A 16,020-nucleotide genomic window follows, 5' to 3' on the forward strand; every position below is an offset into this window, starting at 1 on the left:
TGGTCTACAAACACCTGTGATTTTTTTCAGATTTTTTCGGAGAGGGTCACCTGCCAAATTGTGCTGAAATTGGGTGATTTCACACGGAATGACCCTATATACATCTAGGGGTCATACAACAGAGAGGCAACATGCGAGCAGGGACAGAGAGAGCGAGAAAGAGAGAAAGAGAGAGAGAGAAAGAGAGAAAGAGAGAGCGAGAAAGAGAGAAAGAGAGAGCGAGACCGTGACAGAGAGAGCAAGGCATCTCACTAACATACTTTCATACACTTAACAACAGACATACTCCCAAATGTGCAAACAAAGAGGAATGCCATGGGGGTGGGTGAGGGAGGGGTGGGGGGGGCTAGAAGTGGAATGCTTTTTCCTGCCCAAAGGCAAAAATAAGCCCCTAAAAATAACGAAGCGACAATGCACGATCGACACACATTTACTTAACCGGAGCGAGCGGTGATTTGCGGGAGACTCCCGTGGCGTACATGTCCATGCCCAGGGGAAGGTGCAGCAACAGCAGCGCGATTGATCGAGAAACACACACGCACACACACAAAGATCACCGCCACTACCAGCAAAGGCCCAACAGCACACTTCTACAATGTACAATGCTGGCATCTAAATTAGCAGAGGAAGGTCCAAGAGAATTAGGGGATGTGTGGGTTTTAGCGTGTGTGTGTGTGTGTGCGTGTACATGTGCAAGTGTACGTGTGCATGAGAACATCACTCAGGGAGTCCCATTTATCAAAGCATCACTACAAGCACATAATGTCAGCTCATGTCAAGTTCATGAGAAATCACACACACACACTTACACGAAAATCTATTTAGCCTCCATTAGTCTACATTACATGATTAGTTTTATAAACCTCAGCCAGTAAATGCCAATGATTCTATTGACAACTAACAGGAATTTGTCTTATGTACCTTTTATGCACATACCACAGGGGGGTATGTGTAGGTCACAGGTTTAATTTGCTAAAAGCATGTCCAGGTAAAATGGATACCACTGGATAAAAAAAGCCCTCTTAAAATGCCACAATGTCTAAAGGAGCTTGCACACTGCTCCAACAAACGGCATCAAACTCCAACAAACACCAACAGTTGGGTCAGTGTGGGCCGGCCGTCTGTCTTTGTTGGCGTTTGTTGGATGGAGACACCACAGTGTGGACTGGAAGTTGGTTTTATGAACATTCTAAAGACTATTTCCAACAGCTGTAGAATGTAGAATAGAACTTTAGAATGTTGGAGTTTGTTGGTGTTTGCTGGAGCAGTGTGCAAGCTCCTTAAGAATAACAAACAGCATAAAATGAAAAGGGATACCACTTCAAGGTGAAAAGGACATCTGGAGCAAAAAAAGCAGAGGCTGAACCGCACTTGGTGAATCTGCTATTGTGTAGGCACTAGGCAGCACTGTGCATTATGCAGGCTTGCAGATCTTGTATGTACTTTGCACTTACTATGTACTATTTGTCCTTTTTAACTGCCATCAATGGCATACAAAATATTGTCTTAAACATCAACATGGGTTACCGTATGTGATTGGCGATAATCAAAATTTTTTGAAGAGTTTCCCACAGTGTGAAATCTTACACTGACCCATGTTGACAGAGTTATGTCATTCTGGACAAAACAAACGCATTTTATAAACACAGCCCAGCTTGTTCAGCCGCAAATGTTTACCACTTCAAATACACTAGTGGCGGTCTAGACAAAGTCAGTTTAAAAATCCTGTTCTTTAAGGAAGATAATCGTCTGGAGGGTAATCCAGTAAAGTTGATTAATCTCAAGTGGCATGCGGAAGGCTTCAATGGGGAGCAGTCATACGTATGTGAAGAAAACATACTTTCCCAGGATTGGCCGTCTGCCCTGGAATGTCATTGAGTACATGCCACTGCAGCTTTGGACCAATCAGACACCTTCCTCTCCCAGTCTCTCTCTCTCTCAGCTTTCCCCCCCTAATGCTAACGTTTAATTCATACTATTATGATTTATTTATTTATTTATCTACGCACACTGTTGGTCCAGTGGAACATTGCTTCATCATTGACTGTATGTAATAAAGGAAATATTGAAATGGGAAACATACATAAACACTGTCCTTCAAGAGCATGGAAGCTCCGTTGAGCTCAAACACCACATTTGGTGATTCTGGAACATTTGGTGAAATTAAAACTGAACTGCAGATTGAGAAGTGTAAAGTAGGCTGCCTGATGCAGTGTGTGTGTAAACCTACCTGCAAAACATACCTAAAAATGGCAAATTGTTTTTTGTTGCAAATATTTAATGCAAATGAATTAAATGCAAAAATTGTATCAAAGGTTCAGTGCAGTGATAATGATAAAGAGGGACTAAAGGCTCACAGACTTAATTGATCTCAGGTGCTAAGTGAGTGAGTGTGTGAGGCCACATGGACTCATATAGGTATAAATGGGATTGGGACGACACTTCATGAGTCACATGTACCTTGGCGAGGTTTAATAACAAAGACATTGCTGACACTTGCACCATGCACGTGTGTCTGTTGGTTACCTGAATGAGCAGCACTGGTTGAAGCCTTGAAATATTGTAAACAAAGTAGCTGAATTTGCTAGTTTATCATAGTCTACTGGTTAGACTTCAGTTTCCCCACGTGTGTTTAAGTTTCAAATGAATACTTTTTCTCCTTGGGACAGGCCCGTTTGAGTCTTGGAAAATACTTTTCCATTTGCATCGGGATTGAGATGATTAGAATTTAGCAGTCAATTTGAATGCAGCAGTTTTGAACAAATTCGTGCAGCATGCTAATGATGCTAACCGGATTTAATAGCAATTTAGCCAGTCGTCTTGCACGATTGTGAATGTTTGGATTACATGTGCATGCTGAGGAGGGATGCGCCTGTTGAGTTTGAGAGGGAGAGAGAGAGAGAGAGAGAGAGAGAGAGAGAGAGAGAGAGAGAGTGCACGGGGCAAGGACTCATTGAGAGTCTGTGTTGAGGTAGGCCTACTTCTATTGTGTACTCTGGTAGAGTTGCACATACTAGCTACAATGCAAGATATATTTAGCCTATTTATTTATGGACAACGTAAGGCGGGAGGTGTGTGTTGCTTTTAATTATTGAATGTTCTATTGAACCCATTTTTATTGATATCGAGTACATGTCTATTGCGATACATATCGCTATCGTTTTATCGCCCAGCCCTAATATATACTATACTTAATTCCCTTAAGTGAAGTTTGCACCGATGCAGACTCATGGAAAGGGCTCGGTAAGTGTGTACTCAAACCCTTACTCCCTCTGAAATGCGACATTGGGACAGCCCTAAACACTTATGAATTTTGCGAGAATGCGCAGCAAAGTCTGTGAGTCTGTGAGTTCAGACTTTGGGATTGAGCCTGTGTGGACTGTGTGTCTTATGTGCTAACCAGGTGACAATGAACAAGACCTAGACATTGACACTGTCCTCTTAGGCTGGATATTGAAGATGACAACACAGCCCAAAATAGCCCACCAGTTAGCAGCTAACAGACAAGCTAATACGCTAATCAACACTTGTCAAATGGCACCAAGTTTAGATGGCTAATCTGTCTGAACGTGCAACCATAAACATCTTCTGAGAGCGAGCGCACAACAAGGCTACACAGGATGTCAGAGTAGGCCCACGGGGAAAATAAAGCCTGCTTAGAGAAGCAGTCCAATCTCACAGTCCAGTCCTTTATGCCCCAAAACGCATCTTAAAGACCTTAATTATCTCAATGGCTATGGAGCGATATATGATCAAAAATGCATCCCATAGGTTATTTTCAGTTTCTCTGTTTTATAAGCACTAGATGTATGTGACTGTGGTAAACAATGTCCCACGACGCACAGTGTGGTTGGGGAGTAGACAGTAAGCATAGCTCCGAGTCCAAAGAACAAACGCACCTTTTGACATGTAGTCAGTGCAAAGGAGCTAAAGCGCACGATGAAAACACCGAGCAGAGGGCACAGACTGCCAGGTGTGAGAGGTCAGTAGAGATGATTACTGTCCATGTTCCTGTTTCTAATTCTGCAGTGGGGTGGTATGTGCTCAGGACAGGGACGGTGGAGAAGGGGTGGTTTTGTGTGTGTGTGTGTGTGTGTGTAGGAGGGAGGGGGCATACATGGTTAGTGTTAGGGGAGGTAAGGGGATTAGAACACTGGTTGTTTACAGAGGGATATGTTTCGCCCCCACCGACCACACCAATCCATTGTAGGTCTAATCAGCTTGCGAGGAAGGGGGCTTGAAGTGCAGTGAGGCATTGAGATGAAGGGGTTTACGGCATGTGGCTGTGTGTGTGTGTGTGTGTGTGTGTGTGTGTGTGTGTGTGTGTGTGTGTGTGTGTGTGTGTGTGTGTGTGTGTGGGTGTGGGAGAGGGTAGCCAACACGTTAAGCTAAAAGAACGTCTCACAAAGGTTTTATTTAGAAAATGGATATGAGTGTAGTTCACGGTTTGATTAACGCTAATGAAATGTATAGCCTTGACCTGGAACTATACTGGTAGCTCACCTTCCATGTCTGTCGGCGGGAAAATATGTTTTTTATGAAAATCATGCACGTTCAACAGGTGCAGAAAGTTTGTATGAGGCCAGATCTGCTTTTAATGTCAATATATTAAAAATTGTTTGCCTTTTCCTTTTGACAAAAATAGAGAAACAAAGAGAGTGACTGTGACAAATGCTTTTCGTCATGCATATTACACATGTCAACAAGCCTTTTTCTGTTAACAGTTCAAATAAAAAGAAGCAGCTTGACTATACACTGATGATAGGGAGTCTACATAGAGAGCCTTTCCTAAAAAAACATTACAGGGAGGGCATGTATTTTTAAGCACAGTCTCCAAGGAAACTGAACCCATTATGACCTCAAGTGGTTCCATGTTGCGACACACAGCCAAAGGGGAAATGCAAGACTACCGAAACCTCGTTAGCCCTCGCTCACCTTAGCGTCCCAGTCCTTGTTCAGGTAATAAATACAGGTGACGCAGCGACCGTCGCCATTCGGGTTGTCCACGTGCCGCACGTAACCAGTCCCGTTGCCTGGGTAACAGGCCACCATTGCCTGAAATGAGGAAAGAGGAGAAAGAAAAAAGGGGGTTTAGAAACAAATCCAACGAGGAGACCGTTGCTGACAAACTCAGAATGAGTCAGCACATTTTAGAGCTTCAGACAACACAGCCAGAGCACAACCACACAGCTTCTGCTGTGTACTACTGGAGGCACCGTGCATTAACATGGACATGTGTGGATGCACCGTGTATTAATATAAATGTTTAGCCCTCCAATTTGTTGTTCTTGTATTATTTCAAATTATCATTCTGTGTTGTTTCATTTCACTATGTTCATGTTAATGTCTGTTCTGTTTGAAAACGGTGCGGTAGGAATAGTTTCAAAATAAAAAGCGGTTTCAAAATAAAAGGCCCAGTCATTGGTGACCTACCCCACACAATGTAAAATAAAAGGTAATAATCCATAATATGTAAGGGATAATGTATAGAACGCCGGTCATTACTGGGAAAATAAGTCCCGACAGGGCTTAACCGGACCGACGACAAGAAGAAAGGAAGTATATATATATATATATATATATATATATATATATATATATATATATATATATATATATATATATATATATATATATATTAGGGGTGTAACGGTACACAGAAGTCACGGTTCGGTTCATACCTCGGTTCGACATCACGGTTCCGCATAAGTTCGGGTACAATGGAGGGAAAAGCAAAACCAAAAATGCAGAAAGCAATTTTTTTTTATTGTGCATGTATCAGGCTGTACCACCTAGTGTCATACAGTCTCTTCCCTGAGTTATCTGCAACAGCCTGAAGTGTGTAAGATGTAGGCTAAACAGTACAATAAGTACCCAGACTCCATCTGTAAGTTGTAAACAAAATAAGACAATCAGCTATAAAACTTAAAATAGGCCTACAGCATCTCTTATTTCTGAAAGTGCAAATTACATAGAATAATGATTTTTAAAAATCCACTTAAGCAAGACCTTCAACATCTGTGTTTAGTTGTATATGGAAGGGTCTACAATTTGCCTCAATATTTTTCAGTGTGTGTACAGTAATAATCTAGCCTACTAACTGTGAAAATATCACACTATTTTGCCTTCTTTTAAAAAACAAAATTGCTCCTTTCATTTCATAAACAGACTACAACTAGAAGTCACATTACTTTGCCCTTCGACGTTAACTCACCGTAGCATGGTTTGTTTATTAGCCTGGTTAGCGTTGACACTTACTGTCTATGCACTTAACACTACCAGCTCCTCATGTGAGAAGTTACAAGTTACCCCAACATAAAGGTTAAGGATTTACATGGCTTTCTGTCATTACGAAATCATTTAATTTAAGCCATAGGTTTTGGCTCTATTTGTATGTGTATCCAAAGGCTGGTGAAGCGCAGGGGAAGTTTTTTTTTTCTTTCTCATTTCGGTGATTGGTAGCCTACATCATCTGGGTGATTGCTTCGAACATGTGTAGCATATATTTCCACTCACATACCCAACAACTGCTGAACAACGCCGACACACAGTTTCTTATCCACCACTCTCTCGCCTGTACTACTGTAACTGAAGTTCTCAAACTTGCGAGACCAGCGGATCCTAATGTGTGTCACCACCTTAGTGCTACTATCTCTGACTGACTGACTCGACCAACGACCTGACAAAAAAAACATAGGCGCCAATCAGAGCTTCAGAGCTAAGGCGAGGCTACAGATTAGCGTTAGGTGTCGCTAAAGAACTCCAGTAACTCTCGCTACTTAACAGTAATTGCGCATGACATTAATTAATACGCACTCGAAGTTTAATGTTTTTTTATACCGTATTCTCCGTGTAAATTCATGCAACCAACGGAGGTTCTCTACCGCCGTTCTACCGTTTACATGGTTCAATATATATAATACATGAACGTTACATATATATATATAAATATATATATATATATATATATATATATATATATATATATATATATATATACTCTGGGATTAATTAATCTATATTAATCGCATATATAATTTTTGCTGTGAAAGTATTTTAAATATTTAAATTCAAATAAATCAGCATTTGTGATATTAACTTCAAAAGCTCTTTTATTATTATTTTCACTCTTCAAATAATTGCCATAATAATCTATGATATGACCTAATATGCTGAGGAAATAAATTCAAAAGTGCTTCGGGAAGAAGTTTTTTTTTTTCACACACACAAACACTCCCCTCAATGTCAACACTTATTTCTTTGCATTGATGTATATAGAGCACATTCCTTGCTGCAGACATTACAGAGGACTTTATTTTCAACACTTTATTTTTATCAACACCATCAGGTCGTTTTTTAAAAGTAAATGTTCTAATCAATGATCCAGCACGTTTTCTTCTCTCTCCATTTTACAGTCTAATTTTTACTGACTAGAACTCGGGGTCAAAGGTCATACAGAATCAATTAATCTGCACAAATTGTTTTAATCAGTTATTTTTTTCTCAAATTAATTAATTGAAATTAATCAGTTATTTTGATAGCCCTAATATATATATATATATATATGACCCGAATATCATTGAAGTATTTTTTATGACTTGTAACCGCGGGTGACCACGGTCGTTCACAGGTGACCACGGTCGTCCGTGGGCGAACCGCACAACACTGGTGAGTGTGAGTGTGTGTGTGTGTGTGTGAGAGAGAGAGAGAGAGTATGTGTGTCGGAAGGTCCACATGACTCCAGGGCTACAGGAACTGGACAGATCTGTGTGTGCAGAGTGCCGGCCTAATTGGGGCGACTGTGTTGTTTTTGCTTTGTAATGTGTCCGGGTAGCGAGTGTTAGGAAACAATAGGCCTGTGCTGCTAGTTTACACAGTACTCTTCCTCTTACACACACACACACACACAAACACAAACACACACACACAGTGTCACTAACAAAAGCACACACGCAAACACACTCGCTGACAATAACAAAACACACCCTCTCACCCTCTGAAGTACATAACCGAACAGTGCTGACGAGAAGTGCACCAGCAAAAGTCAAGCTGTTTAGACTGAATCATCTGAATGACACCGTCACTCTGACACATTAGCTCCAGGCTAGTGTGTAAGGGTGTCACAAGCTAGCATCTTCCAGCCTCACACACACACCTCCCTTTTCTCCAGACACACCCACACACACACACAAACACTCACTCACACAAACATACAAACACACACAAACAGACATACACACAAACCAAACACACACAAACACCCACACAAACAACCCCTCAAACAAAAAGAAACATTCAAATACACACAAACATACTCCTCTCTTTCTCTCCAGACACACACACAAACACCCACTCACACACAAACACCCACTCACATACAAACAAACAAACAAACATACATACTCCTTCTCTCTTTTTCTCAAGACACACACTTACACAGACACACACACACACAAACACACTTCTTCCTTTTCATATTATTTTTGACATCCGAGATTCAACAATACTGTTACTCAACAACTCTCAGTGGGGAAACTACGAGGAACAAATAGAAAGTTATTTTACAGTAGTAGCCATTTTATTTCTTGGCATTATGGCAAGCGAACATCCTCTTACAGGCGTTCAGGGGAGTCTGACCTCGCTGTGCCATTAAAAACAACAGCAATGTTTCCCATCATGCACTGTGTTTACAGGACATGTGAACTCCTACACCAGCAAAAACCCATCCTGAGATGACAGCATGTACACATACATATGAGTGTGTGTGTGTGTGTTTGTGTGTGTGTTTGTGTGTGTGTGTGTGTGTGTGTGTGTGTGTGTCTGAATTGCGATGGGCTGGTGGTCTATTTTTAACAGGGCAGTTCAGCTATTAAGTATCTGTTGTGTTTAAGTGTGAGGCTATTTTTATCTAGGAGGGGCTATTTATAAGGGAAGGGGATTTTTTTGGGTGAGGTTTTCAAAACTCCCATAGGGGTTTAGGCTAGAGAATGATACGAGATTTTTAGTGTGTGTGTGCGTGTGTGCATGCGTGAGAGAGACAGGGTGTGTGAGGGCGTGCACACTTGCATAGGTGCTAGGTTGTGTGTATGTGTGTGCATAAGTGTGTGTGTGTGTGTGTGTGTGTGTGTGCGTGTGTGCATGTGTGAGAGAGACAGGGTGTGTGAGGGCGTGCACACTTGCATAGGTGCTAGGTTGTGTGTATGTGTGTGCATAAGTGTGTGTGTGTGTGTGTGTGTGTGTGTGTGTGTGTTTTTGTTTGGTAGATGTGTGAGAGAGTAGGGAGAATTGCATTGAACATTTTTCCATCTTGAGGGGTAGCACCAGGATATTCTGCATGTCCCTTATGTACGCTTGTGCTGCAGGTCATTTCCTGAGAAAAAGCACAGCAGTCTGTGACCCTCATGGCTTTAATGACAGAGAGACACGCAATGCCGCAGTTCCACGGTTTTTTCACACACACACACACACACACACACACACACACACACACACAGTTCCAATCTCCTTCACACAAACCCACACACACACACACTTATGAGGGGGAAACAGCAGCACCCTTGCTCACTCAGCAAACTGAGACTTGAGTCCGCAGCACTTAGGCTTTTAGCTTTGCACACACTACACACAGCACGTCCCCACACACAGCTCACACACACACACACACACACACACACAGCACTCGTCCTAAAGAGGTGACAAATGGCTCTGGGCGTCTGTGTGCTGCTATTTAACACTTCTAATGCACCCTGCCACTCACTCACTCACTCACTCTTACAAACAAACACAGATACTGTTATTAACGGCTCAGCAGCCATTAACACACACCAAGCACGCACGCATGCTCACACACACACACACACACACACGTACACACACTTTAACTAACTGGCTTAACCTGAGCCAAAAGTTAAGAAAGACAAGCTTTAAAACCGCAACACAAAAAAAAAGAAAACAGAAGGAAAACAAAGAAAAAAAATGACAGAATCTTGGACTGGGAAAAGGTGCGGAAGGTTCTGGAGGCCTATGGAATGCTGGCGGGTCGGAATTCTCAAAAAAAAAAAAGACAAGAAGAGAGCGGGGAGTCTCCATCCTCTCGGCCGCACGCTATTATTGTTCCCCAACCTCTCTTTGCTGCTAAGGTCATCAAGATGGACGGCCGGCGGCAGCAGCGGCTTTTCAAGCCACCTACAAAAATAATACCAACGCTACACAGAGACACAGGACGAAAACAAATTAGCCACCGAGAGCTATTTTTATGCTATATGAGCTCCCTATGCCATTTGCTTCCCTCTACTCTCCTTCACCAGAGCAGCCATTTCCTCAGGTGAGGGTGATATGTGTCTTCATTTGAAAGGTGCAGTGCTGGATTTTTTTTAATTCTCTTTTTAAATACTCCGGTCTGTAGTCTGTAGTTTGGAGAAACGAACCAGTGGCTCGGGACCAAAACACTATTCCAGCCAATGAGCATGCTGCTTCAAGGACCATAGAAGGGAGGGGTGTCATTTCATTGGCGGTTGAACCCCATATCAACAAAAACCTATGAGTCCTTAAACATAGGAGCTACACATTGGGCACATTTTTGGTCGGACCCTGGTTCCCTGCATAGGGCTGCACAATTATCGCAATCTCAATATGAACCAGCGCAATTACCTAATCGCAAAAGCTACAAATAATCGTGGTCATTCTATGACACCGACATATTTCCCATTCTGCCCCTATTGTGTGTGTGACAATAGCGTGGTCCAGCCAGCTACATTAGTTGAGTTTCCCAGGAGAAAGTCTGAAGCTGAAGTTCCTTTCAAACATACTGTAAAACTAAACTAAGCAGACCAACAGAGTACATCTCAGTTATTTCCTTTGATGTTTAAGAGCAATCATGTAGGCTAGCATTACAAGTTACAGAATAGAAATGAATGTGTTGGCTTAAGGCTAATGTATACGAGAAATCCCATGGAGATTTAGCATTTTTGTTGAAAGCAGAGATTAGAGTGAACTTCAGTCCATTAACAAATGTTTACATAAGAAGAGCTCTTTGTTTACAACTATTAAAATACTGAAAGGCAAAAGTGTGTCCGATCATGTGACCTGCTTCTCTCGCTTCTGCTGCTTACACCTCCTGATTTAGTGAATGTATGGGGGTCATTCCACGTCAATTCAACCAGGGCTCCACACACTTAGGTCTCAAAAAATTCTGAAAAAATGACCAGGTGTAGATAGATAGATAGTTACCCAGGAGACACACTGTAAAATTACTTTTATGTAAGATCAATACTTTCCAAGATACAGCCAGTTTCACAGGGGGAGGGGGGTGTCGATTTTGTTCGGCCTCTTTTTTTTGTCAAAGTTCACAAGCCCAAAGCATAAGAACTAAACCATGAAGGAGGCTCAAATTTTGCATACTGGTACATCAATAGGAATAGTATGTAACAAAATAGTCACATTTGGTCTGGATGATCCTGCATGGTCATAGCTGTCCCTCAAAGTTGATCAAAATTGCATTGGAGTTTTTGGCTGGGCTCTGTTTAGGCCTTCAGAAGACATATTTGTACTCAACATAGGCTCTTGATTTATTTCCGTTATTGGGATAAGTAGAAACACTCTCACAAAAAGCAATGAACAGAACATAAATTCATTCAGGGTATGAACAGCAGACCTCACAAGTCTGAAAAATCATTTTGGTTCTCATTTTCAGAGCACCCAAACACCTTGTGGGAATATACAAAGTTTTTTTTATATATTTTTTCTTTATTCTCCATGATCCCTTCTTTTTTCTATTTTCCACCCTGAACATGGGCAAAATGCACCATTGAGATTAATATGTTTTGTATAGAGTTACAGGTTACTCTATACAACCACAGGTGGCACTGTGGTAACTCTACACTGGCTGTATCTTAGAAAGTATTGATCTTACATAAAAGTAATTTTACAGTGTGTCTCCTGGATAACATATGTACACCTGGTAATTTAATATCGCACACCCCTAGCCCATGCCCAATCCTCCCACACCCCCCCAGCAAATCTGCCTTTCGGGACCTCATTTACCCTTTTCTATAGAACACTTGGATTGAGTGTTTTATTGTTGATTTTGTTAAGTGACCTTGAGTGTTGAGAAAGGCGGCCATAAATAAAATGCATTATTATTTATTATTACTTGGACAAACCAAGCAATACAATACGCGAGACGAAGAAAAATCCTGGGGAGCAGCAAACAAGCAAATACGGGTAGAAGTCGAGGTGTGTGTGTGTGTGTGTGTGTGTGTGTGTGTGTGTGTGTGTGTGTGTACATTTTCTTGGCACAGACGTTTAGGTGACGTCCGAGTTGTGTTTGTTGGTGGGCTGCATTGGCACGCTATACAATGCACTCACCCTAATCAACACTACGTCCTGTCAGCAACGCTTTCTTGTTCACAGGTGTAAGGTGGTGAGGCCATAACACAAACATGAAAGAGGGGAGGGAGGGAGAGAGAGAAAGAGAAAGAGAGAGAGGGAGAGGGGAAAAGCATGAAATCAAGCAAGAATGAAAAAGGGTAAAAAAAGAGAGAAGTAAAGTAACTGAGATTGAAAAAGATAAAGGAAAAAATGAAGTGAAAGAATGAAGAGAAAGTGGTGTGGAGGAGAAGAGAAGAGAAGAGAAGACAGGTCAGAACAACAGAGCAACGTCATAGTCAGAGCAGACTGTGACGCAAGTGCTCTTCTGTCAGACACGTCTGAAAACAGCCCATGAATAGAGAAGAGGAGATAACAGAGCGCACACACGCACGCACACACACACGCACGCACACGTTTACAGTTACAGTATGAATACGCACGCAGGGGCCTCTCCCTCTTTTGTAGTGAGGTGTTTAACACACAAAGGTGTACCTGTGACATAGTCTGTAGAAGATGCATACTCAGCACACTCACAAATGTATGTGGCCATAAAAGTGTGTGTCTGTGTGTGAAAATGTAGTATAAAGTGTAGCACTAGAACCTTATTGTGACTTATGAGAGTTAGCGTGTATTTTGAGAGAAACCATTGTGGTGTGTGTGTGAGATCATTGCATGTGAGCTCATGGGAATTGGTGAGGCCGCATGGTATGCGTGCTTTGTGTGTGTAAAATCTGCGTCATAGCGAGCCACTAGCGTGCATGGGGGCCTCGGCCGCTGCCAAAACAAACGGGCAGTGAGGCGGGCAGCCCTGGTGCTGGCGGTGTCAGAGGTGGCGGGCAGCAGCCGTGCCAAGCGCAAGTCAACAATATAGTCACTTTCTCCTGCCACCCAGCAGGCCGTGGCCGACCTTTCACAAGTGGGCATGAATGGCAGGTGTATGAAAGCACTGATATGATTGCGTGTGTGCGTGTGTCTGCATGAGTGTGTGCGTTTGTGTGTGCGCGTGTAAGTTGAGAAAAGCCTTTGATAAATGGTCCTGAATGACGCCTGTTTGTGATTGATAATATGATTGTGTGTGTGTGTAACTGTTAAAAAACAAGAAATACTGAAAATGTGGCGATAACATTTCCATCCATAGGTGTCCCTGTGTATCCTCACACCTAAGAGAGCATTTCCAAATACATCCCCCCCTCAGGCTTTACATTGTCTTTTTCCTAAAGTTATTTTATTAAAAGTTATAATTTAGTTATAAGTAGTTATACATTCTGTTATAATTTAGCTGTTTTTATCATTTAAAGATGTTTTGGGCCTTTTTCTGACGGGGCAGTTGAACAAGAACGTTGGATCCAAAGGAATATCTGAAGCATGCCGACGCTGCTTAAGACTGTAGGCCCTTTCACACTGGTGAAATCGGCGCAATTTTATGTACCAGAATCGCGGAACGACTGTCCCGTTCACATAGACCGAGGCGGAACAACGGGACAAAGTGTCTCGCCAAATTTACTACCAAGCCCCCCTAGACATTTTTGAAGTTTTTCGCCCGCACCGTGTGAATGGGTCAAGGCGGAAAGGGGAATCTGGGCGGGCATTTCGATGCTATGTCCAGCCCACCACAGGAGATTGCAAAAAAATCTAACTGATCAAAAGCAGCAATAGCAGAGACAGCACATTATGTCAATCTATAAATTCACAAAGACTCCAGGCCTACTGTTAAACACCTGAAAAATATTAAGCTGCTGTTTTCTTTTCATGACGAGCCCTAGGCCTACGCTTAAATGATTTATGACTGAATGGAACGTTGCGATTTTAAGCGCCAGAACTGCTCATCACGTTGTGTGACAAAGTTTACACCAATCATCATCTTCTAATGTATCCTTATGTTGAGATGTCCATTCTATTTGCCCTAGGCTATCATTAGTGTGCGAAGCATGTTTCAATTAAGACAATACACAAGCTATTTTTTATTGTTGTAATATTGAATGATTTCATGAATAAATTGTACGCACAGTGCGTACAGGATTACAGCTGGCGGCGCCACTGACCAAGGCCACAGTAGCCTGTGAACCTCTAATTTTCAAAAGGAAATCACGGCGAACGCAAGGGCAACTCTTCTCTTCAATTTCCCTTCCAAATGACTTTTTATTGTCTAAAGACATCTATCGCAAGAATCTAACATTCTAACAGCAACAGCAAAGCAAATGCAAGCTAACCAAAGTGCAGTCGGTTCTCCCGTTATGGTTTTTGAAATCACACACCTGCTGTATCTGAAGCCCCACGCACGCATAATAAGGCCTACAACTATCACTCTACACACCCCCTGTTGCACGTCACAATTTAATTTACTATAGCTGATCCTGCCTTCTGGCTCCCCAAAATGCCGCCTCATGTGAACAGATCAGCAGGCCAGCAAATTTTCACCTCGCTTTCAGACACAAAAAGACGGCAAAAAGACTCCTCTTTTTCGATTTAGCGGGATCTCTGTGTGAAAAGGCCTTATAATATGTGCTTAATACCTGAACCATGTTGGCGACCAACAAGGCCGTGATGACCATGAGCACTAGGCTAAGCCTGTGATTCATTACCGGGTCAGAGAGTCGTACGTGCAGTACGTGAGGGTGTGCATGTTCCTGTGCAGGTATGTGCTTCTATACATATGCCTGCAGGCAGGCAGACACAGAGCTGTGGGTTTCCATTAAGCATGCATGGTGTACATTACATTACATCCTACTGCATGTGCAATGTACTCTCGTGTGTGTGTGTGTGCGTATGTGTGTGTTTCAGCCATTTGAAGAAAATATGAATGTGAATGTCAGTGAATTTGTGCTAGTCAATGTGAGATGTGAAAATTGTAGCAGGCAGCTCACTGTGCCGGGATTAGTGTGGGCTTCACCTCACTGTGTGTTCAATGTGTGCTGTTTGTGTTTCACTAATTCACCGATTGGGTTAAATGCAGAGACCAAAGTTTCCCTCACAGGATCAAAAAAGTATATATCCTTAATATACACTGTATATATATTTTCTTTGTGGAGTGTGTGTGTGTGTGTGTGTGTGTTTGCTTGTCTTGTGTGTGCATGTGTGTAGACTTCACTGTGTGTCTCAGAGGTTGCACATTTGCCCCAACACCCTACTCCTCTCCATAACACACCCCTGGCTTGTACTATGCTGTTTGTGTGTGTGTGTGTGTGTGTGTGTGTGTGTGTGTGGTTGGACTTTGGCCAGACAGGCTGTGTGTTAATGATGGGGCTACGTGCGGAGCGTGCGGCCTCGCCAGCACTGCAGTACACACACCCCACTCAGCACCCCCACACACACCAGCCTCTGGCCCTACTCATTGCTACTATTAACAGCAGTAAACACATTTATCACTTGGTGGAGGGAAAGAGGGATAGAGTGGGTGAGAGAGGAAGGGAAAATAGACTGCTGAGTATCTAACCCCCCCCCCCCACACACACACACACACACACACACACACACACACACACCTCTCATACATTGGTTAAATCCACCAAATACATTTCCAGAGATAGCCTTGCACACTATTAAGGGTACAAACACTGTGCCCAAACACTGTGCCCTAACACTGTGCCCTAACACTGTGCCCTAACTGGTGCTACCAGTTGCAGAGCAGACGGAGCACAATGTTGTCGCCAT

General features: G+C 42.5%; 1 protein-coding gene across 1 annotated transcript in view; it reads right to left on the minus strand.

Annotated features, from left to right (window-relative positions):
• egln1b (egl-9 family hypoxia-inducible factor 1b) overlaps positions 1-16,020 on the minus strand; it is a 33,879-nt gene that overhangs the window by 2,346 nt on the left and 15,513 nt on the right. Inside the window, exon 2 of the mRNA XM_048248835.1 lies at positions 4,936-5,055. Coding sequence (XP_048104792.1) covers positions 4,936-5,055 — 120 coding nt within the window. The remainder of the gene's footprint in view (positions 1-4,935; positions 5,056-16,020) is intronic.

Source organism: Alosa alosa, chromosome 7, assembly GCF_017589495.1.
Source record: "Alosa alosa isolate M-15738 ecotype Scorff River chromosome 7, AALO_Geno_1.1, whole genome shotgun sequence".
In the NCBI taxonomy this organism is placed as follows: Eukaryota; Metazoa; Chordata; class Actinopteri; order Clupeiformes; family Clupeidae; genus Alosa; species Alosa alosa.